General features: G+C 37.9%; 1 protein-coding gene across 3 annotated transcripts; it reads right to left on the bottom strand.

Annotated features, from left to right (window-relative positions):
* Positions 1-741: 741 nt before the first annotated feature.
* On the bottom strand, positions 742-25,624 carry ABHD18 (abhydrolase domain containing 18). 3 transcript variants are annotated; one of them, XM_068942045.1, is made up of 14 exons: positions 25,448-25,624; positions 21,416-21,541; positions 20,476-20,584; positions 17,414-17,498; positions 16,205-16,305; positions 14,210-14,288; positions 14,036-14,120; positions 13,221-13,248; positions 10,702-10,840; positions 8,598-8,687; positions 7,795-7,896; positions 5,992-6,361; positions 4,325-4,487; positions 742-3,347 (listed from the first exon to the last, which is right to left on the bottom strand). In XM_068942045.1, exons 3-14 carry the CDS (start codon positions 20,565-20,567, stop codon positions 3,296-3,298), a joined length of 1,386 nt encoding a protein of 461 aa, XP_068798146.1. In that variant the 5' UTR covers positions 20,568-20,584; positions 21,416-21,541; positions 25,448-25,624; the 3' UTR covers positions 742-3,295. The 3 variants fall into 3 exon arrangements, with proteins under 3 accessions (XP_068798146.1, XP_068798147.1, XP_009687619.2); XM_068942046.1 differs by having other exon boundaries at positions 21,416-21,537; positions 25,448-25,511; XM_009689324.2 differs by lacking the exon at positions 25,448-25,624 and adding an exon at positions 25,213-25,418.
* Between the last annotated feature and the right edge of the window lie 95 nt (positions 25,625-25,719).

Below are 25,719 nucleotides of genomic sequence, written 5' to 3'. Positions count from 1 at the left end.
ATGGCTTGGTTGCTGGGTATAACCGGAGGGCTTCAGTTAGAATGGGTGCTCCACTCCACAGAGCAAACCACGTTCTTGGAGTTTTCCAAGACTTTTTCTAATGCATAAACACCATGAAGACTCATAGATGTACATGCCAGTAACATTTACAGCTATTTGTTCCAAACAGTGCCTTTCAGGTGGTGTGTGATGTTCCGAGCCATATAAGAGACTGCTGCAGACAACCAACTAACCTCCTTTTCTCCCTGCAGCAACACTTCAAAACCCTAACAATACCTCCCCCACATAACACATGGAAGAACAGTAGGGGTGGTTCCCCCCCCCCCCCCCCCGATTACTGTCGGACAATTCTACAATATGCTCCAATTTTATTATGGTACTACACAATCTTGTTTGTGACACAGAGCAAGCAGGAAGAAGTTTGATAGACTTCAGACCTTTTAAGTAGAACAGATTTTAAATAAGACTGGGAAATTCTATCCCAGTGAAGCAACTGAAAAGTCTAAAATTGTAATCATAACTGTATCTTAATTAGCTGATTCAAGCTTATTTTCTTTACTAGGTACCGTGTGTAGAAAAACATGAAAGCAGTATCAGTGTTTGTTATATGAAGCCTTTATCTTGTATGGTAGATTAGCTACTCTTTTTGTGCTACAATACTAGTAGGAATAAAAAGGATTACAGGATAACAGTGGGACGCATTTTGAATTCTTCTTGATAAGAAAAAAACCCACACCTAGCTGTTTTGTAGGATTTTTATTGAAAAACATAAAAACCAGAAAATGATGGCAGTTTTACAATACATTTAAGACATAGAGGATGGCTTACCAGCTATTTGGATTTAGTGCAGAAACCTTATTCCAGCATTTTTCTCATGCAATCGTTTCATTCAAAATTATATTCTAATTTAACATTACAATGGATTATTAATAATGCTCTATTAGGTTTTAACCATAAAATCTAGTTAAAAATCAATTTTCCAAAGGTTAAAACATTTAAACAGCAAGACTCCCCCTAGTCTTCACAAACCAGCTAACACCTTCCTGCGTATGGTAACTGGCAGACAAACCACTTTTTTTTTTTTCTTTAAATTCTGATCTCAGAAATTTCTTAAATGCTTCTTAGTGGGCTCTTGTATTTGGCAACGTTATTTTAGTTGCATAGCAGAGTGCGATTTCTCATTCTTGTTAGAAGCCGGTCCTTTACTAGTTATCCCAAAAGGCCTGCTCACAAACAGGAGTTATATTAGTATAAATACAAATAACATACTCTTGGCAAGTTAAACCTTTTAGTAACACACTTAGAACACTAGCCTCAGGATGTCAAGTTCTGTAATTTTATCAGTTCTGTAATTCCTACTATTGTGCACGCAAATACGTTTCAAGTGTGGCCATCCACACAGACATAAAAAAGTTGGTGAACAGCAGACAATACTCTTGTACAACGTCCTTAGTGATGAGTTTGCAGCAAGGCAAAAACCTGTAAAAGTTTTAGTATAGTATTCAAGCCTTTAATTTAAAAATTGTAAACTTACATGTACTGGATTTCAAACCTTCCAACATTCAGTATTTTAATAAACACGCTTGTTACTGAGCCAACCTTCGTATTTGCTCCCGATATATATAAAATCATCACTGCCTAAAGAAATAATGAAAAAACACTTGAAACAAGCCATTTGCCTTCCAGTAGAATATAATTTCTTCTCTATTTTCAATAAATTTGGATGTTAAATAACTTGGGTCGCTACAAATTATTTCAGTTTTTCCTGGACTGATCTGATTTTCAAGTGAACCATGATTCATTCCCAGTTACTAATCCTGCATACAGGATTAGTAAAAAATTTTAGATAACCTATTAACTGAGCTACATTTGCTCCATATTCTGCATATTAAAAATATTTTTAAAAAACTACGGAGATTAATGAAGTGCTTGGTTTAGAAGATGTAATAGTCATATATCCTGTACTTACAAACTGCTGGATTTTTCTGATTCTGTGCAACACCAATCATCGCTGTACCAGTGTTAATATTCAAGTGTTTCAGCTTTCAACTTCTCTGCAATCTTGCCTTAAAAAAAATGTTACAGGAGATTACCACAAACTACGAAGCAAACACATGGATAAGGACTGCTACCATACACAGCTGATGGATGACAACCTCTTATTCAACTGTGATTTATTGGTATTTTTGAGCTCAAAAGAGGAAATAACAGACTATTTTCTGAAATGCATTCAGAATCCTAAATTTTTAGTTTCCATCCAATTAAAAAAAAGACTTGTAGACAAGTAAGGAGCAAACTTTCAACCATTTTGATAAGCCTCAGTCTCACATGTTTTTTTAATATCATACAGTGAAACTGTATGTTGCATATCAGTGTTGAGTGCACTTTAGAAAGGACCTCTGCTGAAGGATTTCAAACAGGTCTTATAGCACCATATATTCTGCTGCTGATTTAACTGCTCAGAATCCAGACTCTGTGCTGTTGTTTCTGAAGAAAAATGAAGTTGTTTATTCCCTTTAGCAATCTAAAAAATTCTAGTATAAAATGTTTACGTTATCCAACTCATTATACATAAAAAATGAATTACTGGACACTCCATTTTCAGTTCTTCCAGTTCTGTGAAACCAATAAATGAAGAGCCACATGATTCTGCTTGAATGGTAAACTTTAGCAGGCAGACAAACCTTTTACATGCATTGGGTTTAGACGTCTTTCTCCCACCCTTCGTTCCATTTGAAAGGTTCATTTTGCAAGATTTGATTCTGCCCTTTCCACGAGAGCTCACTTTCAAGTCATAATAGAGCAAATCGGTGATAAACACAGGAGGCTGACCGTTGGCAAAGCCGTTGTGAAACACAACGGCAAGTTGACAAGGAAGCAAGAGAAAACGAAGGTATCTGGAATAAACTAGAAATACACTAAACACAAGACAGCATCGCAGCCCTATAGCAAATGTTACATTCCATCAACATTTAAATTTGTCTGCTTTCAACTGATAGGCAATTCAGAATTGAAGTAATACATAACATGATTAAATATGAAGTACATGACTCATTCATGCACTAACAAATGGTGCCATTCTTTCTTCACAGGTAAAGCTGAAGCACGCATGTCAGAATATCATTTGGTTTAAAGGAAAGTAATACTGGTACTTTACCATTTTTGATAATTGTTAGCTACAACATTCAAAGTCAGTGACCATCCATTCAACTTTGCGAGAAGCTTGTTCTCCAAACACAAAATTCCAATACAGGGAAGTACAAATGAGATCAGTTTGAATACATTATAAAGATTGTTAAGCAGCATATTTCTGAAGAAAGCGGTCAAACGCATCATAAATAGCTTGCCTGAAACAAGAAAGAGAAAAAGAATTATAGATCACTTGTATGATTTGGGAAAGGGTAGATAAAGACGGTCCATTTCATATATTCACAAATTAAAGCCATTATGACAATTTCAAACAGCGTTCAATAGAAATGTGATATTGAGTATTTTTTTTTCCTCCCTCACTTCTTTCTGAGATCTCTCTCACCTCAAGGCAGTAAATATATTTATGTCTCAGGAGTGAATGGGGCTACTTATCTTTATGTTAAAGTGCAAATGTTAATGGATCAGGAGTTTTCTATTAAACTATGCCAGGAAATGGGTCAAAGACATACAGTTGCTGAAAAATAATAAACCTTGTCATAATGTAAAATAAGGCTGACGTTTGAAACTGCAATAAGCTAATGGTTAACATACTTCCAACCTGTTCATCGTTATTCCTTTTTGTTGTTGCTTAGACTTCCTAAGTGGGATGGCCATTCTTACTGTTTCTTAATATTTTAAGATTATTAATAACAAGTATTTAACCTTTCAAAATTAATAAACTGCATTTATATAACTACTGTTTCAGGAAGTCAACGAGTCAGCAATTCCTGCAAGTACTACACATTTGAAGACAAGCTTGTATTTTAATCCTGGACTTCAGCTGCATTTTATTCTTAGAAGACGACACTTAAAAAAAAAACAACCGCTGCTCAGTACTGCATAAGCGACCACTGCTTAAAAAATGTTTTCTAGTGTGCAATGAACCAACTAACTAAAGGCTTTCAGAGAAAAACATGAGCCAGAAGGATCATTCTCTTGCCACTGGCTTACTGAATGATCCAAGATGCATTGCTGCACCTCAGTCTCACTTGTAAGATGGAAATGCTGACATCCTCTGTAAACTATCTGAAATTTGATAATTTCATCTACAAAGCAATATTTGTTATTTGTTTCTTTAAAGTAATAATTGTGGTACTAAGCTCTCAGCTATTTTAAAACTTATTGTTTACTGTACCTAAAGAGTCCTTGCTTGAAGAGGTAGGCACTGACATGACCTCCATCCAGATACCTGATTTCACATCCGGGCCAGATTTCTTGAAGACTGCGCACTCCAGTTCGAGGAATATATGCATCCTCCTTAGCTTGTACAACTATGATTAAACTTGGGTCCACTGGAACTAAAGAAAAACAAATCAAAATGGAATTCACCCAAGGTAAGCAGTAGAAATACTTTAGCTATCTGACACTTCTGTTTTAAAGATGTTCTCCATTTCTAAAAGGCATTTAAAATTCTTCTTTTCTCAACTCTCCAGCAGTACTTAATGTAACTTTTAAATGATACAGTAGTGAGGCCAGCAGCGTTAAAAACTACCAAACCAACCCCTTCCCTCCCCTAAAACAAGAAAACCTCACAAGCCTTTGACAAATGAGAGGGGAATTGTCTTTTCTCTTATTGACAAACCTCTATACCATTCAGGTCAGTTCTCCGAGATCCTTTTCTTCCAAGGAAAAAGAACTAGGAGACATTAGAAATTCAATGGAGTAGAAGCTTCATAAATTTTGTTTTTTTCTCCTCTCCCTGAGGTGGAAAAGACAACTTTTGGTATGAGAGGTCGGACAGCAAGCGCAGCATGTTAACTTTCGCTAGTAATTGTCATAAAACATCTCCAGGTAGCAGTGACCTTGAACGTTTTCCAAGTCAAGAAATATACGGTACAGTAGAAATCTTTGAAATTTTTGCAGTTAGCAGTGGAGTACTGAATGCAAGGAGTCAAGAATGAAGTGGCACAAGGTCTCAGTATCAAGAACGTTTTGACGTTCAAAGACTAACTCTGTCAGGAACCCGTCTGAAGTCAAAATGTGTTCTAGGTCACGCTGAGAGTCCTGGATGGGTATGTGCACAGTTGTATCATTTTGTCAAAATGACTTCCACGAAAGCAATTCCGACCCCCCACAACAAAACTTGTCAGTCAGTTATAGGAAGAAATCACTGGTTTGCGTTACCTGCAAATTGGTAGTTAAAGGGGATTAGTTCCCAACTCCTCTTCCCAGATTCCAAGAATCCCAGGTTTACAGAATTTGGGTTCATAAAATTTAAGGCTCACTGGGCTATAGCTCCCTCTATATGCCATGCTTGTCTCGAGACACATTATATTCATTGGATTGCATTATCCTAAAAGGACCTCTGTACATGTCTACTGGTCACACTTGTCTAAAAGTATCATTCAAGCTTGGTTCTTAGCTATTTAGGCTACTTTTTATCTGAAGTCAATATCAGATTTCCACTTTATCAGATTTAATCTCCTTTAAAAACCTTATTAGCAGGACAACGCAGACTAATTAGACCAAGATATTAGTCATATCATACAGATATTTCTTTTAAATAACACAGTTTTGCACTAATCCATATTAGAAAATAGCTACAAGAAGGCAGAAAGAACGAGCAGAGACACTGAAAAGCGGGCTTCGAATTTACTTTCTCATTGGCTATTAAGGAGACACAGGAAAACAATTAGTGCAAGATAAAGGAAACAGAGTGGTAAATAGATGTCACTGGACAATATTCCGGATGCTTTTAACTAAGGTGCCAGGTTACACAATGGGAGAATGAAGAGAATACCCTTCATTCCAGGGTATTCTCTTTAGTTCTCCAACGACACATTAAAACAAGTAAACACATACCTGAAAAGTTGGCTACGTGGGTACATTCATCCATAACTCCTTTCATGAACCGCAGGGATTCTCTCTGTAAAGAGTCAATCTTTCTTCTTTCATTTATCTTGTATCCTTGTTGGCTGGTTAAATTGTTATTGCTGTTGCTACTGGTTGAAAATGTTTGATTTATGCATTGCATTTTAGGAACATCCTGTATTAACAGTCTTTCTGATGAGGCACTTTTATTTGCAGCAAAGCAGTGACCAGCTTCTTTAGATACAGTTTTGTTTGAGGAATCAAGGTTGAACATACCGGAAGTCAGGTCTATGTCCTCCAGGCTATCTACACTGTCAGGGAAGTTCTTAACAAAGTCTTGTCCCATCTTGAAAGAATCTGTCTAAACAAAGACAATAGGTTTTATTAAGAGTTTCTCCTTTACATCAGTTGGTTAAGGAGATCAGTCAACTCAGTACTCAAAGAGAGATACAAAAATCATCACTCACAGTACTAAAATTATTTTCAGTTTGCACGTACGTAATTAAATGAATTAAATCCTGATCATCATAACCTCTTGATAGTCTAGTTCTACATTTCTGCCAGCTTAAAGATACAGTAAGTAAACAAACATGCTGGTTTTTGATGCAAGCACCTGCCCATTTTTAATGCTATATTAAACTGAATTCATAATTGAAATTCATTAAGCTTAAGTTTCTGGGAGCAAATAAATCATAAAAGCTATGCACTCCTCAGATGTGTCCTTTTTAAAAGGAGTATCTTTCTAAAAAGTATTCAAAAATTGGGATTTACATGACTTTCTCATATAGAGGAAGAAAAATAGGCAATAGCAGCAGGCATTTGACCATGTCTAATGTTTCATTTAGGACTGAAAACTCTATTGCCTCTAAACACTAGGAAGTCACAAGCTGAACATGTTGAAGCGTTTCTTCTTTTTGTTTTCTCTGCTCTGTCAGTGTTCCTGGAGTGCGTATGACTTATAAAGAGCAAGCAAATAAGTAACTGTCATTCCCCCATCTTGTATTAAGATATCTGAAAAAGGATCCTAAAAAAGAGAGAGTCATTTATCACAATTGGCTAGTAGACACTGTTGCAACATATCAACAATTCTCAGAAAGGTATCACTCCAATCTAGAAGAGAGCTGAGGCAATAACATTCCCCTTAAAATAGTCTCTTTCAACCCTAGTCTAAAAGAGTCAAAAGGAAGAAAAAAACCCTGCAGGTAATAAATAATATTTTTGCAAGAAGCTAAATAACAATAAAAACCTCTACCTCTTGTTTATCCCAACTGCCTGGGCAATAAAAGTTTAAGGCTGAGAGAGGGTTAACATCACAAAGGGAAACAAAAATAAAGAGATTAAGTACTTTAAACTAAAAAAGTAGCTCAGCATTGCTACCTGTTCTACAGTATTGAATATCTGGGAGCAAATGCTGCGAAGGACAATAAATCAGTTTTTGATATTTACACTTCAGCCTACAAGCTATTCCAGACTATAATGTCAACTACTGAGAAGTATTACCTACGGTTTCAATGTTTTTGACTGATTTCATTATACGTTGCAGATTTCACTGACTGGCTCTCTGTGGTCATAGATGAAAGTCCGCAGTGAATGCTCTACTTGAGACATTATATAACCAAAATATTAACTTGTTTCTCAGAAGGTTTTTCTTCAAAGATTAAATTTATCAAAAACATAAGGATACAATATGCAAACATGTTTTATCTAATGATTGACTACTTAGAAGTAAGTCACATTCTTTGTTGTAGTTGCATAAGCAAATATTAGCAAATAAGGAAAATAAAACATACTCACTCCACAATACTCAAGCATTTGAATGATTTCTTCTTCATACACAGTTTGCGTAAAATACTGTTTTTCTAGTTCTCTCCAGTTCACTGCCTTGCTCAAAACACCCTGAAATTATGAACACAGCATCTAGTACACAATTAAAAACACAGATCATTCTGAAATAGTGACCGGCATAGAATATTGATCTGTCCCTCTCTGCAATGTGATCTTCCTAGTAGACGCCTACCCAGGTTTCCACATAACCCTTGGAATAATTGGAATCAAAGCATAATCACTCAATATAACACAGACACAAACTCACCTCCCTTGGGTTTTTTTTTTTTTTTTTGGATTAATAGCGGAAAACAATCCCAACTGGTGTTTATGCACATCTAGAAGGTGCTAGGCCAAAGGCTGGTGTCAAATCAGTCTACTAGCTCACTTCCCCCGGCAGCAGTAGTGAAAACAGGTACCACTAATGGTGGTAGCAGCATTATCGCTCAGCTAGTTTAAGTCAGGTTTTGAGCAACAGAAAACATGCTTTCATGGTTTCCTTCCTCACCTTCCTACATTAGAACAAGTACTCTAAATCTTGCAAAGCAGGACCAGTCCCATCCCCTGATTTAGGGCAGGACCCACTGAAGTAGCTCAGAGCTCCATTCATCATCATGCACTGTATCCCAAGCAGGAAGAGCAAATTTTGCTACTAGTCACTAATAGAAGCCAAAGGGTGATGAAATGTCTCAGCTGAAAAGGTGAGTGTGGCCAGCTCAAAGTTTCATATCTGATTATGCTCTAGTACGTGAACAAAAACATAGTTTAATTACCGTTGTGAAGACAACAGAAGCTGTTGACCAGGAAAGACATGGAATCAAGGGCAAGGGTTTAGGCCAGTTTGTCACTGCCAGTGAAGCCATCTATTAGATAGAACAATCAAATACACTTACAACATACTTTAATACTGAGTTCACAACATTTTAAAACCAATTTTAAGAACTCTCATCTTTGAGGTTTTTTTTTTTATTAAAAAAAAAAAAAAACACCTGTTACCAAATATAATAAGCAGTGCCAAAACAGTTAAGGACTGCAATTGCCAGATATACTTCCTCCTCCTTAAAACTCAGAAGAAAGATCATAGACTCTTCAGTGACTTCCCTAACATATATTGCTCTGGATATGACTAATTTCAAGGCCGAATGGATTTCTCTTATCGCTACAAAAAATACACAGTAGAATATTTATTTACAAACAGCCTTTAGCTGCTTCATACCATGAAAAACTTCAACACAGCCTTCTCAACAGACTCTTGCAAGCATATTTAAAAAACACAATGAAATTTGAATAGAATCTACAAATGGGACTACTTAAAATTCTGCACTTCTGAATTTTTATGCTGGAAACAAAAGGGGCAGAGAAGTAATTCAACATGTTAAGTGGATTCTTCTCTCTCAAGTCTTGAGTTATTCCTATTGCATCAGTTCTCAGAACACATTTTTGTGAATATTCTGCGTACCCCATAAAAAAAACAAAGCAAAGAAACTCAACATACAGGAGTGACAAACAAATACTTCCCTATATGGCATGTTCTGGTCAAGTTTTATTTTATTGCCCTAAACTGAATAACAACGTGCAAACTGTAAAACCCTTAATATAAAATACCCTACATCTGTCCTGGATGTTCTAATACATTTATGTAAGTGAACTATAATTCTATTCTGTTTTTATTAAGCAAAGAACACACACACACGCCTATGTTTGCGTAGTCAGCAATTCTGACTTCTTTCTTCCCAGTCCCAGCTTTCCCCATCGTTATAACTGAATTAATGCTTCTTACTTTCTGTTCTAAAGCATCTTCTCAACATCAAATATGATTTATTTTCACAGTTTTAAACTGTACTGTTAGTTTTAGAAGCAAGTCAGGACTAGCCAAAACTGCATCTTTCTGGACTAAGATCTTTCTCAGATCTTGCCTTCTCCTAGGCACATGCTGTATATGACTGTACAGGATGCAGTTCAGCTATTCCCATATCATTTGAAGTGGCTTGCATAGTTAGTGGTGCATATATCACATTGAGAATTTCAACTTAACTTATTTATAAGAAAAGGGAGACACAGCTAACACAACTTGCTGTTTCAGTAAGGGTGTTGTTTATGTAAATCTAAGTTTTTCGCACATTTATGACATTTGGAGTCATAAGATCATGCTTTGGGGGAAAAAACATTTTCCTTCGTAGCGTTTCCACTAACAGCATGTTGTTTCAATAAGTATCTTCGCTAACTATGTCTCATAAACCAATGACTATCTGCGGATACGCAGGTGGTAATATTCTGAGTGCACAGGAGGATTTCAAGCATTTTAAGAACACACTGTTTTAGTTTGAACATGCATAGAGTCATATACAAAATGTCCTCCACCTCTCCGCTGAAATCTTCGCTAATCAGTACCAATGACTGCGGAGGAAAAACGAGTTGAGAACAGAAGTATAAACTGACACCACAAGTCACCTCAATTATGATATGCCAGTAGAGAGGATGCGTGTCACACAGCGGATTCAAACACAAGAGTTTGAGCAAGAAGAAGGGAGGGAAGGAGGGAGGACTAGCAATTGATCAGCACAGAGTTCTGTTTAGAAAAGAGTTCTCCCCAACCACCAAGGGAAAAAAAAAGCAATTATGTGAGAAGTTAATACTCATTTTAAGCCTATCAGGAGATAACTGGCAATGGGCTCTACCACATGTCAGCATTATTGGGGATTATACAAATACAGCACAACAGAACAACATGAGAATTGTCATCAGCTTGTGTCTCATGACTCTAAATGTTTAAAGCAGTTCAGAGAGGAACACTATAAAACAAATCATTTCCATACGCTAAATAATTAGATGAGAAGTTAAAACAGAAATTACTAAACAGGAAATATGAAAGCTTACATGTCCTCCCATGGATATTCCAGTCATCCCTAGTGGTCCATAGCCTTCTCTCTCTAGCCAGTGCAAAAGAGCTGCCGATTCTAGAACAAGAGCTCCTCCCATCACAAACAGGTCCGAGACATTTTTTAAACATGACCGTCTTTTCTCCCCAGAAAAGGAAAATATAGGATTTATTTTCTAAGATTAGATTTTGACAGTTCTCATCATTCTATATGTATTTTTGATATGAAGCCTGATCATACTCTCAGAGGAAGTTTAGAGCTGCACTCCTACTGATTCAACAGGACAGAGAGCAAGTCCAGGTTCTCTGATGCTTTTCTGTTTTTCAAGATAAGCAGCAAAATACTCTTTCATAAACCAGACCTAAATGAGGGCTAGGAACAAGCATCTGCTAAACTTTAATGTAATATCAGTGATCCCCTAGTCTTCTAGAAACAGAGATATTACCAACACTGGAATCTCACTTGCAGTATTTGGTGCTATAACATTATCATGGACCCTTAAAGATAGAACCAAAGTGATACAGTACTAGACATATACTATCTCACTTGCAGAAACAATCCTTTATGGTTTTTTCTTATTTACCTGTTTTATATCATTGAAAAATTGCACACAACATTTGGAGAGCAATCAGTATGTCAGCTTTGGAAGTATTCATCAGTGTCACTGTAAGACTGAAATTGTAAAGTGGGAAGTTTGTCACTGTACGGAGAAATTCATGTGGTGTACTACAAAGCATTAAAATACAGAAGAAACAAAAAGAAAAGCAGAAAGCTATTCAGCTGAACCAAAGGGACCCTGAGCCTAAAGTCACTTGTGCAAAAGGCACAACCTACAAGCATGGAACACTCAAAAAGTGGAAAGAGCACCCCATCAACAACGAATAGCGTTTTAGGGAGAAAGGTGTATTTTCATTGTCAAGTTATAAAAGGCTAGTGGCCTCTTCTGCCAGTATACAATCACATTTAGGATACCTGGAAGCATAAGGACAAAGCTGACTTTGCAAGTCACAGGAGAAATAACTACATGCTGTAGTGGCTGCAGTCCAGTATTTATAGGGTATATTTACATAGCCTATATAGCCTATTTATAGGCAGCTTGTGCTTTGTTATAAGAGATTCCTCAGCCCTCTACAGCTGCTCTATGTACAAAATATTGTTGCTAGCATATTAGCTAAAAATAGGGCTGCTGCTTTGTAACTTTGTAACAAAGAGTGACAATTACTGGTTAAGCATAAAACTGAGCACTTGTCTTTCAGAGAATCCTTGACTACATCACAGAAACATTAAGCTGTCAAGCTAGACAGCAGTGACTAGAGACTGGAGTTGGAAATATCTTCCCCAAATTACTTAATCTCTTTGAGTCAGTGCCTCAATTAAAAACAAACAAACAAAAAAAAAACCACAAAACCACACACAGGACATATTCCAGCACACACATGCTCTCCTGTCTTTTCTCTATAATCTCTTATTTCTACACGCAATCATAAAAAACATATATACTTTTAAATGGCTTTCCTATCAAGAAAGCCTCTCTACAACAATCATCTCAGTTCACATCTTTATTCACTTTTACTTTTGTTAAATTGGTTTCTATTTCAAACTAACTATAATTCAGCATCTGCTTGGAAAAAAAAATGGGAACTGTTTTTGGAATTAAAGTTTTCTCCTAAAAAGCAAAGCGTAAGATTTTGGATTTAGAAAAGAGCTGAAACGTACAGAAGTGCTGCTAGTGAAGTCCTAATAAAAACGACAGGTTTAATAATTGCAGTTTGAAAAAAGTCATCTTCCATATGTCTTATTTGTGTCAAATGTCCAAGTTAGGATTAAAAAAAGGATTAAAACACCAATTCATGTTTGGACTATCAGAAATATTGGCAGACTAAAGCCACACCTTTGCCTCACCAACACATCTTGTTGAATTCTGTTCCTACTCCAGCAGTTCTGATGATGTGAAAAGCAAAACCCCAAGAATGCTTCATTAGGCTTCTAAATTCACATTTAAGAAACTGAATAAGGGAGCAAGTCTTCTAAAACACTAGACATTGCATAGTTCACACTTACTGCCAAACAAACAACACGCAATTTGTTTAGACGTCTAAACGTGGTGCCCCTGAAATACCCTAGGAAAAACTAAAATATTAGCAATTGTAACAGGAAAATATACTCTTTGAACAAAGATAATTCATAGTTGACTGAAATATAATTGCAACATTTGCACACACACAGTTAAAAATCAGGAAAATAAAACTGGCATTCGCTTGCAATACATGCTGATCTCACCATTAAACTGCCAGTCTACCTTGTGAAACCTTCCTGACTACTTTGATGTCTTAGCACAAAAAGCCACACAGCAGCCAAACAAAGGGTCCAATTTCACATAAACGAGTTACAGATGATCTATGTTTGGGATTTTTTTTCCATGATAATAAGCTATCAAATTTTCTACTACTTTGAGCCTCTCAGAAAAATGAGGTACCTTGAAAAGACAGTATCTGTGGATTTAACAGTAATACTTACAATTGATCCTTAGGTTTTCTACAGCCATGTAGAAGACTCAAGTTAAAGAAAGTAAAGGTTTCTATATAAAAAGCAGCAAGTAAAATAAAAACACATGCATAAATAGTGCAATGATTAATTTAAACTGGAACTTAAATTCTAAATGTTTATCTGAAACTAAATCAAGTTAAATGTAGTTTGATGATGTCATTTATAACTTGAGATTTCACTTTTGTGAGGTACAAGGGCAGGAAAAAACACATAACTAGAAATTCTAATAAAACAAGGTGACAGTGTTACGGAAGTCACTGACGAGGTGATGGAACTTAAGTCTTTTTTGAAAGGAAATGGGAAATTTGAATATCTTAAATGGTAGCAGCAAGTTTCTCAAAAGTACCTGAGCTACCAAAAGGGTTGCAGTAGAGAAGGAAAGGCAGGAGAAGCAAGTTGCTTTTTCATCATTAATACATCAAAGAGTCACACAGTATGATATGGAATTAATGTACCAGTTTCCATTCTACCGTGGCTAAGGGAATCATCTCAGCACTTTGGTGATGGCTGTGAAAACAGATTTGTATCAGAACTCTTACTCTAATGGCTAAAATAAGTTGTAGAACACATTTTCAAAAAAGTTGGAAGACCAGTATCTACTGTAGAAGTAGCACATTACGTTGTGTTTCACAGCACTTCATTCAATGGTCATACTTTGCTCTTTAATTCTATCCACCCAAACCCCATTAGAAATTGATCTACCAAGTCTATGCCGTATAAAATTTCTATGCTCTGGAGAGAGCTTTGACAACTGCTTAAATGTCTTCCTTGCCACAAAAGGATATAATAAGGATTTTCTAGCAGTAAAGAAGCCATACAGGCTTCTTTTATCATTGGACGGGCCATTAATGTGCGTCTCCTCCAGAAGTGCTAAATATAAGATACATAAACATATATTAAGATCAAATTTGAATATTTAATTTCTCAGCAACGATCAATTTTACATTTTATATACTTACATGATCTCCAGTGCCTGCTAAATGAATACACACCGGTCTGTGTTTGCTGTTCCATCTTCTGGGTATTATGAACTGAAACCTATGAATATCAAAACCAAATACCTATTAAAGGTAAGCAAGTCTATTTACACATTAGTGCCAGAGGAACCAATAATAAGAAAAACAGGCTAAAATAGTTCTGTAACACATGCAGGCAAACTGCCATTGATACAGCAATATCATTTTTCATGAACACATCCAACAAAGAAATGAATCCAAAAGCAGGGCAGAATAAATGCCAAACAAGAAAAGGAGCTGAGCTGAAAGATCATGTTCCAAAAAAAGACCACTACCTCATCATCACAATTTAATTTCTGCAGAGTGGAGAAATGGAACTTCAGATGAAGAACAGCCTAAACAAGTATGGCTAGCTCTCCTAGGCAGCATAGTTATTTTTCTCCTGATGTCAATATATGAAATGGAAAAATAAGATAAGCAATATATTAGCATTAAAAAAATATATATAACAACATGAAACTGTTCTATACACTCAGCATCAATCATTTAATACCTTCTGCTGCTACTCGTAAGTCATTTACAATCTAACTACAGAAATCACTTCTGCTGCGCTGCCAACATTTCCCCACAAGATGGAGCACCGTTACATACAACGGTGCTACATTAAAAAAAGAGGAGGGGGGAGGAGAGCAGGAGTTCACACAACACAAAGATCATAGCAGGGGAAATTTGCAGAGCATATCAAAACTGCAGTATTTTCCAACATTAAAAGATTAACATAAGGTAACCTGAAGCTATAAGTCTGTATAAGGAAACAATCAGTATATCATATTTTCAACTATGGTACTGGTTAGTCCAGTAACACTAAGAGAACAAGGAGGTGGACGAGAACAGGTATTTTGGCTATTGAACTTTTTTGAACTACATTCTTTAGTTTTACATATTTACGTACACATGAATTGACAATGCCAGTATCAACTTGTGCTGACAAACTTGTATGTTTAGTTTTTAACACATAAATTAAAGCTTATGGGGGAGTGGGGGAAACTGTCATGAACATTTAGCTCAAACCTAAAAGCCAACAGGAATTATGCTTCCTTTCCAAGCCCATTCCTCAACTCCAAAGCAATGTTAGCGTCACACTAACAAAAAAACGCAGTTAGGTACTGTCTGACTAGTAGGGATTGTGCAGTTTTCAGTGAGGATGCTTTTTTGTATTTGATGTAAACAGAAGGCCCGAATGGTTCCTTCAAAATAACATGTTCCTTTTACGTGGAGCAGGAGAATGTTTTATGTAAAACAAACAACTGCTGTTCTGGCTATATTATCCTCCATTTCCAGCCTCTTATTTATTGGGAGGGGAGGAAGGGGAAGGTATTCCACAGCTTTGTGCAAGATGATTTCTACACTCAAAAAACAAAAAAACACCCTTCAGAACCTGCCAAAGGATTATCTGAAATGACTGTAACTAATAGGGCCAGGTAACTGTAAGTTTGAATTTTTATTAATGTAGCTGAAGCATTTCGTAAAGTGCTACATTACCCACTTTCAGCTACAAATTAAATTTGAAGCTTTCCATATTATCACTATTAATTATAGAAGCTCTTTTTCAGTCATAATTAAATCAGCACATCATTGCACTAACCTGTCAAGCCTTTGTAACTCTTTTTTCTTCCTGTCTTCAGCATATATTCATCCTTTACCAAAACCCATGTGGTACAATATGCATTTAGCACTACTTCCGTTTTAGAATAAAATCCCCTAGCAAAGTATGCTATTTACACACCGATGAAATTATCACACAAATAAGATTTATTTTCACTTCGGAGGTCAGACTTTATGTTAACATGTTAACACAAAAATCAGTTTGAAATATTTTACAGGTAACTGGTATTACAATTAGTCAGACTCACAGTAAAACTGCTTTCTAATAATAGACCGTTTTTATTTCTCCCCAGCACCAGTTTCAGAAAGGATGCACCACTTGGTTTCTCCTACCTTGCTATAAGAGATTCGACTGGCAGGATACCTGGAACATAATGAGCCAAAGGGGAAATAAAGTGCCCCTCAAGGATTTTACAGTCTGACTGCTCCTCAACCTGTGGAGGACGGGATAGCAACAGTGAATTTTATGTCAGTGCTTAACTTGCTCCGAAAGCTAAACATTGGCATGCCCTCCCAAAGTAGGAATAGCATAAAAACATACTTAAAAATATAAGGCTGGTCTATGTCAAGTATTGTGATAAATATGTATCGACACAGTCCAAACATTTGTTTCAAACTTTTTTTGAAATACCTCTTAAAGGAATCGAGGGGTAGAACTGTAATTCTGCCCAATTCTAAAGAACTTCAAGAACAAATACTGTTTTGAGCATTTCTGAGCTTTAGCATTCCTTTAAGATTTGATATACCTATCCCCCGTGGCTGTCATACTAGAGGGGAAAATTAAAATAGTATCTGTACAACGTTGCTTTATTCTTTCCAATCCTTTCATAAGATTCAATTCTTTGCTAGTAACCGATGTGATTGTTTAAAGCAGCTCTTTTCTGTCCCTTCCAACTATGTTGCACGTTTTTGCCTCTTCCTCCTATTTCTAGCCACCCTAATTAAAAAAATAGTACATTAAGAAAGAATTTAGTTTCCTATAGAAATGTCCACGAGCACCTTTACCTTTATTGTGTAAATGCTCTTCCTTTCTGACCCTTTATTCAGACTTTCTAGAGCAAAAATTCTTCACAGCAAGAAATATTTCTATCTGCACACTTTACTTTGAAGTACAGGGCCTCTTTTCTCCCCTCCACCAGAGCATTTGAGAATTCACATTATGTGAACTTCTTTTTCCACCAGAGCTTTCTTTTCCCTTATAGAAAAAGTCTGATGTTCTTTCCATGACACAGAGCAACTGGGAACACCTCTGAAGTTAACGTCACTCGCTAGAAGAGCGGTGATCAGCGAAACCTAACTGCATACTGTTGAAGGCATTTCACTACCCTATGTCAATGCAGTCACCAACTCCAGTCCCCCATTTCCAATTCCAGCAGTAAAGGACGCTGCAATACCATCAGGCATCATGGAAAGCCAGATTCACTGGGCAGCAAAATGCAACTTGTCTACCCTACAAAAACACCTTGGTAAGGACTTGATTTCACCTTTACATATCATTAGGAAAATAAATTCAGTTAAACTGGATGTCTTGCTTTTAAGTACCTTGTCAACGAACACTGGGTAATCTTTTGAAACCAGCTTCTGGCATTTTTCTCTGTTTCCAATAATCTTTCTGAATTCAAATATTCTGTTAAAAGGAAACAATACAGGAGATTCAATTTTTATCTAAAAAAATTGAGAGCATGGTCAAAATTCTCAGTCAGGCCAATCTCCCGAATATTTCAGACGCTAACGTAAACCACAAAGAAAATGAAAAATATGAGGCCAGTTTTGTATTTACAGACTAATCAGGCTACCACAGGGTAGGTATGCAAAAACATTTTTCAGTTTAAAAAAAGAAAAAGAAAAAAGGCTCAGGTACATCACTAGAGCTTGCAGTTTTCAAGTAGCATGTTACATGTTATTTTTTTTAAAACTAATGCCATTTTTCAGGGCCTAACTAAGACATAAGAATCTCCTATGCTCATGCTTGCTTGTAGCCAAATTGGAGGCTACAACTAGGGATGGAAAATACGATGGACTGCTAGGCTCAAAGTGTAGTTGTCAACGGTTTGAAGTCTAACTGGCCACAAGTTACCAGTGGCATTCAGGCAGTTCATGGACAACATCAAACCAGAAGTAATGGTTGATAGCTGGAGGGTAGGGCTACTATTCAGAGGGACCTGGATAAGCTGAAGCAATGGGTCAATAAACATCCTAAAGCTCAACCATATAACTCCTAAGTCTCGCACCTGGGACAGAATACCCCAAGTAACAATACAGGCTGGGAACTGCACAGCTAGAAAGCAGCTCTGCAGAAGAGGACATGGCGATTTTGGCAGGCAACAAATTGAACGCAAATCAGCAGCATTCCCTTGCAGCTACGAAAGGCAAGGGTATACCCTCTGCATTTAGCAAGAGGGTAGCCAGCAGGTCATTTGGAAGAGATTCTTCTTCTCCGGTCAGCACTCATGAGACCACATTTGAAATACGAACTCCAGTTTTGAGACCTCTGTAGTTAAGAGATACTGACAAGTTCAGCAGAGAGTCACCAAGGTAGCTGGGGGGGTAGAACACACGATACATGATGAGAAGTCGAGAGAACTGGGTTTGCATTGCCTGGGGAACAGAGAGAAGGTGCAAATCTAGCCGCTCTCTTCTGCTACCTACACAGGGTGCAGAGCATTACAGAGAAGATGAAACGAGACTCTTCTTAGAGGCATACAGCAAGACGACAGCTGCAAGTCGCAACACAGGAAATTCCTATTGGAATATAATGAAAGAGCTTTTCACAATGACAGTGAGTGAGCACTGGAAAAGGTTGCCCAGGGAGACCGAAATCTCCATCCTCAAGAGACTTTCAAAATTTTGTTGGACATGGCACTGAGTGGCTTAAATTAACTAGGAAGTTAGCTCTGCCTCTAACAGAGACTTGGACTAGATGATGTCAAAACGTCCCTTACAACCTTAAATATTCCTAAGAAAAACTTGCTAATTCTTATGGTTCCAGATATTCATGAAGGTGTTACCTGACCAGATAATGAAGCAGATTTGGGTGTAAGAAGTAGACTGGGAGTGGGGTGGATATTAAAACGTATGTAGGGTATTAGTTCTAAAACATTTATTTGGAAAACTTCCGTCAGTACTACTCTGCAAGAGTATTCTGGGCAGAAAAACGGTATAATAGGTGTGGTTCATCCACCTTCCAAACACCAAAGAAAACCAGCACATGAACAAAAGGGAAGAAAATTCAGGTTAACACCACAACAAAAGTAGCCCTGTTATGTAGCCTTTTTTTCCTTACAGAGAATAGCAACTACAGTAACTACTTTTGAAAGAGGAGGGTTAAGGTGTGAGATGCTAGTGTGCAGGCTCAGCTAAACGAAAAGCTGTTTGCTTTAGCTTGACAATAAATCCTTTAAAAAAAACACACTTACGTAATTCCTCTTTAGTTAGGGGGAAGAGGCTTCTCTATAGGTGATAAATTGACATTTCCAAGGAATAATGTTTATGATGTTTTGATATGATATTTACTTTATGATATTATTTTACCATTTCCCCCCTTTTTACTCAGGGGACCTCACACACTCCTCAGCATCTTGCACTTGCTGAGGAATTTCTCAACTCTTGCTTATGAGTTGAGGATAAAACATTAGGATAGCAACAGCCATCACATCAAGGGTTTACTCAGCAAACCTTCAGATTCTGTAAGCAAGGTACTCAATCAGGTCAGTCAATTCCAGTTAACACTCAAAGAAATTTAATTATGTATTCTAATGGATTGTCATAGTGACCGGAAAAAAAAAAAAGCCATGCATACGAGGGAGTGGTACTAGGAGTAGTCCCACTAACTCACGACTAGTGGGAGGAGGCTGTATCCTTCCGTCTTCATCCAGGTGAAGCCAGGCTGCTGAGGAACAGCTCATCTTCCTCCCACTGAGGGGCAATACGTAGAGCAATATATTTTTTCCTCCCTTCCGAGTAGCAGGCTGGCAAGCTTGCGTCTTCCGTTTTCCCCACAGCTTTTGATCTCATGCGTTTTGTTTTTTGTTGTTTAAGAAAAAGCCCTAGCTGATACCAGTATTTAAAAAATAAGAGGTACTGCTACCTCTCTATTTATTTTCAAGACGTGTAAAAAGAATGAGTTTACCACACCTAAAAACAATGCCTTTACAACTTTAGAAGTATAAGATGGAACCAAAAGTTTCATACTCTAAAGTCTGTTATCACCAAGTAACTACAAAAAGCTAGTAAGATCTCCTCTGTAATGTTAGCAGAATGATTCTTCTGCAAATATTCAGCAAGTTTTGCTCCTGCACAACACTTTTTAGGAGACAGACTATTTGAAGTATGTGCATATGCATACGTGAAAAATTTAACTGCACGTACATACTCGCTCAAACAGTGCCTGTTTAACACAAAACGCATTTAGCAAATCCTTTCAAGATTTTTCTTTAATCCATACCCTCCCTTAGTATGGAAATACATGATTTTTCTTAACAAAATAAACTTCAATGCAATTATTTAAATAAAGATCTAACAACTGTTGGTACTTCAGGGGGATTTTTGTTTTGTTTAGATAGCATGCAGCTGATGCTGTTACTGTGTATCAAAAAGAAAGTCACCTTTTCAGGTCTTCCGGCTTTCCCCATCCTCTGATGAAGAGTTTAGTGAGGAGCAGCTTTCTGTACAAGACGTCCAATTTACTCACACCCATTAGCAGCAAACTGTCATCTGGGGAAGGAGGGGGAAGAGAAAAGACAGTTAAAGGATTTTACTTAAGTGACAAGTTCATACCTTGTAACCAAGTTGTTTCTTATTCCGATATCTGTATTAATGAAAAGCTCTACCATTTTATTCCGAGAAAGTCAATCTTGACATCCAGTTAAAGTCAATTTATGTAGTCTTAAACAAGATAGAGAGGTAGCTAAAACATAAACGCTGTTTTTTCAAAGTAATTTCAGACTAGGAATTTGAGGTACCTAATATAACCAGGAAGGCATTACATCACAGATGACAAACTCGCTGAGGATGCACATGAGGTCACAGAACTACATGTTCAAACAGGATTAGTTACATGCGAACTGGACTGATAAGACAAAGAATGGTTTGGATCTCGCTGGCATGTAAATATAGCTACGATGGCAAAAGTTTTTCAATCTTAACGAGCTTTTATAAACGCACTTAAAAGTGGAAGCCTAATCTAATCTGGAAGACTATATCTGTTCAACTATATAACTATCCACTTATAAGAACTGAAAAAAAAAAAGTAGCTTCATTTACTGATGCAGAGAAAGCTTATTTTTGTGAATTTGTCTTCACTGGCATCTTAAGAACACATTCATCCTAACTCTATTTTATCCCTTTCCAATATTTCCTAACACAATTCTTAAGCTTTTGAAAAAAAAAAAAAAAATCAAGTTCCTGCTCCTTTCAGGGAAAAAAATCATGCCATTGAAATCCTTAATAGTATCACTACCCTTTAAGCAAACATACTTAGCTCAAACATGGCCAAAGCATCAAGAATTTAGGCAAACTCAGTATTATTTTGAAAGCAATACTTACTGAAGTGAATGGGGAGCCACTATTGTGCTTTTCCAGTGTGGAAGGAGAAAAAGAAGAACTCAAATCTGGTTTCTCTATCAGCAGAATACAGGATCTTCCAATTAAAAAAAAAAGTCCAGGATCTGTCTATACATAAAGAAACAAGAGATTTAATATCAAAGACTTGGTTAGCAAGTTACCTTTAGCTATTTTTGAATGTTTCCAAATTTCTCTGCATTAAGTGGCCTAAATAAACGATACTATTCTGGGGCATTATAAAGTTAATTCATGCTACCATAGCTTATTTATTCAGCCACATTTTAAATAGGGTCGTTCTAAAGTAAATTTGTCCAAATATAAGCTAAAATTGTGGTCAGATTAATAATACATCCCTCCGCACTCCTAAAAAGTCTACACTTAAGTATATCATTTATAAGCATTAAGAACTGAGATACAGAAAAATAAGTAGTACTTAGAATGACTGTCACAATAGAAATTTAAGACAACTTCAGCTACATAAATACTAGAACAAGCATTCTAGAAACCACAATGGTTCTAAGTTCAATCATTATAAGACAGAAACAACTGAAATCACCAGAAGGTCAAAGCAGGAACCTTTTGCTCTAACACTGGAGGAAGCATTAGTTCCTACTCCATGAACTTCCAGTGGTTGACCATAATATCAAACTGTTCTGATCTGTATCTGCTTGACCTAGCAGAAGAAACTACCATAGTCCTGAAATATGCATACAAGGAATGCCCAGATTACATTATGTTATGTAATATAACCAAGCTATGACACAAAATAAATATAATAAATTAGTAAGTGCTTGTGGCTGTGATGTATCAATTCAGACTGATATAGGCTCTCAGTATCAAAAAAGCAGGAGGGGAGGGCGCAAAAGAGAGGGAAGAAACTTTTGCCACGGTCAGACTACAAAAATAAGTTTTATAAAAATATATATATTTTTTTGCTTCTTAAGTTAAAGTAACCAGTAAAAATCGCTTCTTAAAATTCCAGCTAACTTTCAGTTGCAAACAAGTAAAAAAGACCTTGCCAAATCTCTTCTTATGAGCACTCCTTTACACTTAGTAAATGTTTTCTGGTATCAGTAAATGTCTGCCTCTGTCTGGAAGGGCTTTCTACCTAAACGTTCCAAACTGAAGCTTGCCTGGAAAAAGCCGTATTGATTTCAAACTGCCCACCTTGGGGTTTTTTTGTTTTTTTTTGTTTTTGTTTTTTAAAAAAATCCTCAAGGTGGTCAGCTGTGCTCCTTACGCCAGAATTTGCTGAAGCACAGCAAAACTACCATCAAAAGTACTATGGAAAATGAAAATCAATACAATTTACTTTTAACATATCTAGCAGCAAACTGCAACAAGTCAGCCAATGCTTCACAGTGAAGGTGTGAAGCTCAGAAAGGAGCGTGGTGAACAGCTGGAGGCAAGGAGTTGTTGCATCCATTCCAAGGAAAGCCATGCCAAGAGAGCACAGACCCAAGCAAGAGGCAAAGTAGAGTCAGGTAAGCAGTAAAGAACAGTATTAGTCAACCCGATGGCTGCGGGCCATTAGTAACCATTACTCCTAAACTTTCTGTAGTTAGCACTGCTTGCAGAAACAGCACTTGAATCTTTCACAATACCATACCTATAAAGAAAAATCTCAGTTGCACTAAGTATTCTGATACTTGGAACAAAACAGTAAATACAGGCGAAGCAGTAAGTCCGCTTTAGTCTGTGAAAAGGAAGCCAAAAGCCTCATCTTATAGCGCAGGGGAAGGAATGGGCGGGCAAAAGCTGTCCACAGGAGACTTCTCTTGCAGCGCGTGCTATAACAGAGGACATCACTGGGTTCTCCCTCCCATCCTTCCTGGGAAACGGGACTCATGACTTCAATAAAGTCCTTTCCCTTGCCAAATCTGTAGATACTCATGGAGAAATTTTTGCCAGCCTTCGCAAGACCACTCTGCTTTTGGATACAGGGAGATGGTTTGGCACACTTCTGGTGCTAGAGGTGAACAGGGCGGTGGACATAGGGACAGCAATACAGGGTGAACCTTCTCTGGGCTGCAAAGGACAATTCAGAGTGAATACACAGAAGATAATCTATGATATCAAAAGTATACTAATACTAAATTCACAGGGCTATCGTTCTGCAAGCGTACTGCTCACCAATGATTGTGAAAAGAAACGTTAACGAATGTTCTGAAGCCTGACAAAGCAGCTTTACAGATATGAAACAAAATAAACCCTCTATAAAATGAAAGCCAAACATGGGAGAAAACACAAAGCTGCTGCATTTTACAATGAGTTCAGAATCTGGAATGATGAGCTTTCCACATCGTACTAAAGGGATGCTAAAACAAGCTTCTAGATAAATACATCATATTTAAATGCAATATTGACTGAGATGGAAGAGCTGTCTCATCTCTTACTCTATTTCATTGATTGAATAAAGACTCCACTGCCATTCCGGATATTCCAATTAATAAGCCTGAGGTTAAACCAGTACTAGAAAGAGTACAAGAAATAGCAGAAGATTGATTCTAAGTATGAAAAGCATGTTATACTTTTCACAGTTAGAAGTATTACTGAGATAAAATACAGCTTTTTTTTCATTCTGTATATCTTAGCAATGAAAGAGTATGGCATGATTCAATCACTGCCTACTACGGTCTACATGGAAAGAGAATTTCAAATGCTTTTACTAGCAGAAAAGGCAAATCCAGGGTTGAAGGCTGAAGATGCATACTTCCAAAGTAGAAATAAGAAGCATAATTTAACAGTGAGAGAACTTAAGAAAAGAATCATCAAAACTTGTTTTGAAGCATGACTGAATCTCCACCACTTGATATCATGCATGTCAAGACCTTTATCAGGCTCATTATTTCCAGCTGACTTTTCTTACAAGGATGCTACGTAGTTGTGTAGGCCAAGAAGTCTTGCCTGCATTATGAATATTCAGTAAGTATATTACCTAATACAGTAAGTTTCACATCATTGTAAGTTGTGAATAGAAATTTTAGCTGATACAAAGGCACGTTAAGCAGTGAGCTATTAAAACCCACAACATTTTAAGAAAAAAAAAACAACACAGTTTTCCAGAAGACCAGGGAATGAAACTTAGGGTCATAAACTACAGACTATGCTCTTGTTCTGGGAATAGTTTTTCCCTTTTTTCTCTGAAACCTTGTCTTGCATGCTAGCTATACAGCTTTCATGCACACACTGTTATTACATAGAAAGAGACGCGAAAATTTGTCTAAAATCCCAGTGCATATAGCCTTGGGTACATGAAAAACACCACTAAAAAGTAGATTGAGACCTTAATGAAGGCCCAGACTACTGCCTCCGTACAACATGAAACAGTTTCTATCAAGAGGTCAATATGATTTAAGCTAAGGATACCAGCTTTAAAGGACTTCCTGAGAGTCCTTAATTGTTCACAGCCATATTACTTCTAAAGAACCATCATGTTATGTTATGCTTTCCTTTTTCAACAGCAGAACTATGGCTCACTAAAACATCACGAAGAGGCCAAGGCAGTAAGCCATAACAAGCCAACTAAGAATTCAACGTGATGGGATACAGAGAAGCCTGGGGATAAACAAGGGGCCGAAAGGGCCTCAGCCGCAAGTTTTTCACCTACCGCGAAGCAGTCCCTTGCCACTGCCTACCTATTTTTGCTCTATTTGCTCTTTATTTTTACCAGCGAAGCAGGAGCTTAACTCAACGCTGACTCGTCCAAAGGGCAGGGCGAAACAAACGGGCGAACCGCCACCCCCAAAAAGGCCCACGCGGGCCACCCACACGCTCACCAGCGCCTTGCAGGGAAACCCCTCTCAGGCAGCCGTGCCCGGGCGGGACCGCAGCGGTCCCGGGGACGACGGACAAGCCGCGGGAGGCGCCCCCCCAACGGGGCGAGGGCGCCTCAGGCCACAGCCACCTCCTCCTCCTCCTCCTCCTCGCCCCGAGCCGGGACCTCCCCCCCGTACCCGGAACCGACCGTTGCCCAGCGGGCGGCTCCCCCGCCCCCTCGCGAAGGTCACTCACCCAACGGCCCGGCGCTCGCGCCTGCCGCCGCTGGGGCTCCACATGGGCGGGGAGGAGGGGGAGACGGGTGGGAGGGAGTGGGGGAGAGCGGGGGGGGGGGGTGGAGCCGGGCGCGCGCAGGCGCCTAGCAGCAACTTGCTGAAGGTCGCCGCCGCGTCGGCTCCGCCCCTCGCGCGTGACCCGCGCTCGGCTGGCCGGCCGGCCGCCCTGCTGCGCCCTATCAGCGTTCCCCGCGGTCGCCGCCCCTCGCGCGGCGGTTAGCGGCGGTTAAC

The sequence above is a fragment of the Struthio camelus genome, chromosome 4, assembly GCF_040807025.1.
Source record: "Struthio camelus isolate bStrCam1 chromosome 4, bStrCam1.hap1, whole genome shotgun sequence".
NCBI lineage: Eukaryota > Metazoa > Chordata > Aves > Struthioniformes > Struthionidae > Struthio > Struthio camelus.
Note: the sequence above shows the minus strand (reverse complement) of the source record. Positions and strands in the feature narration are given on the sequence as shown.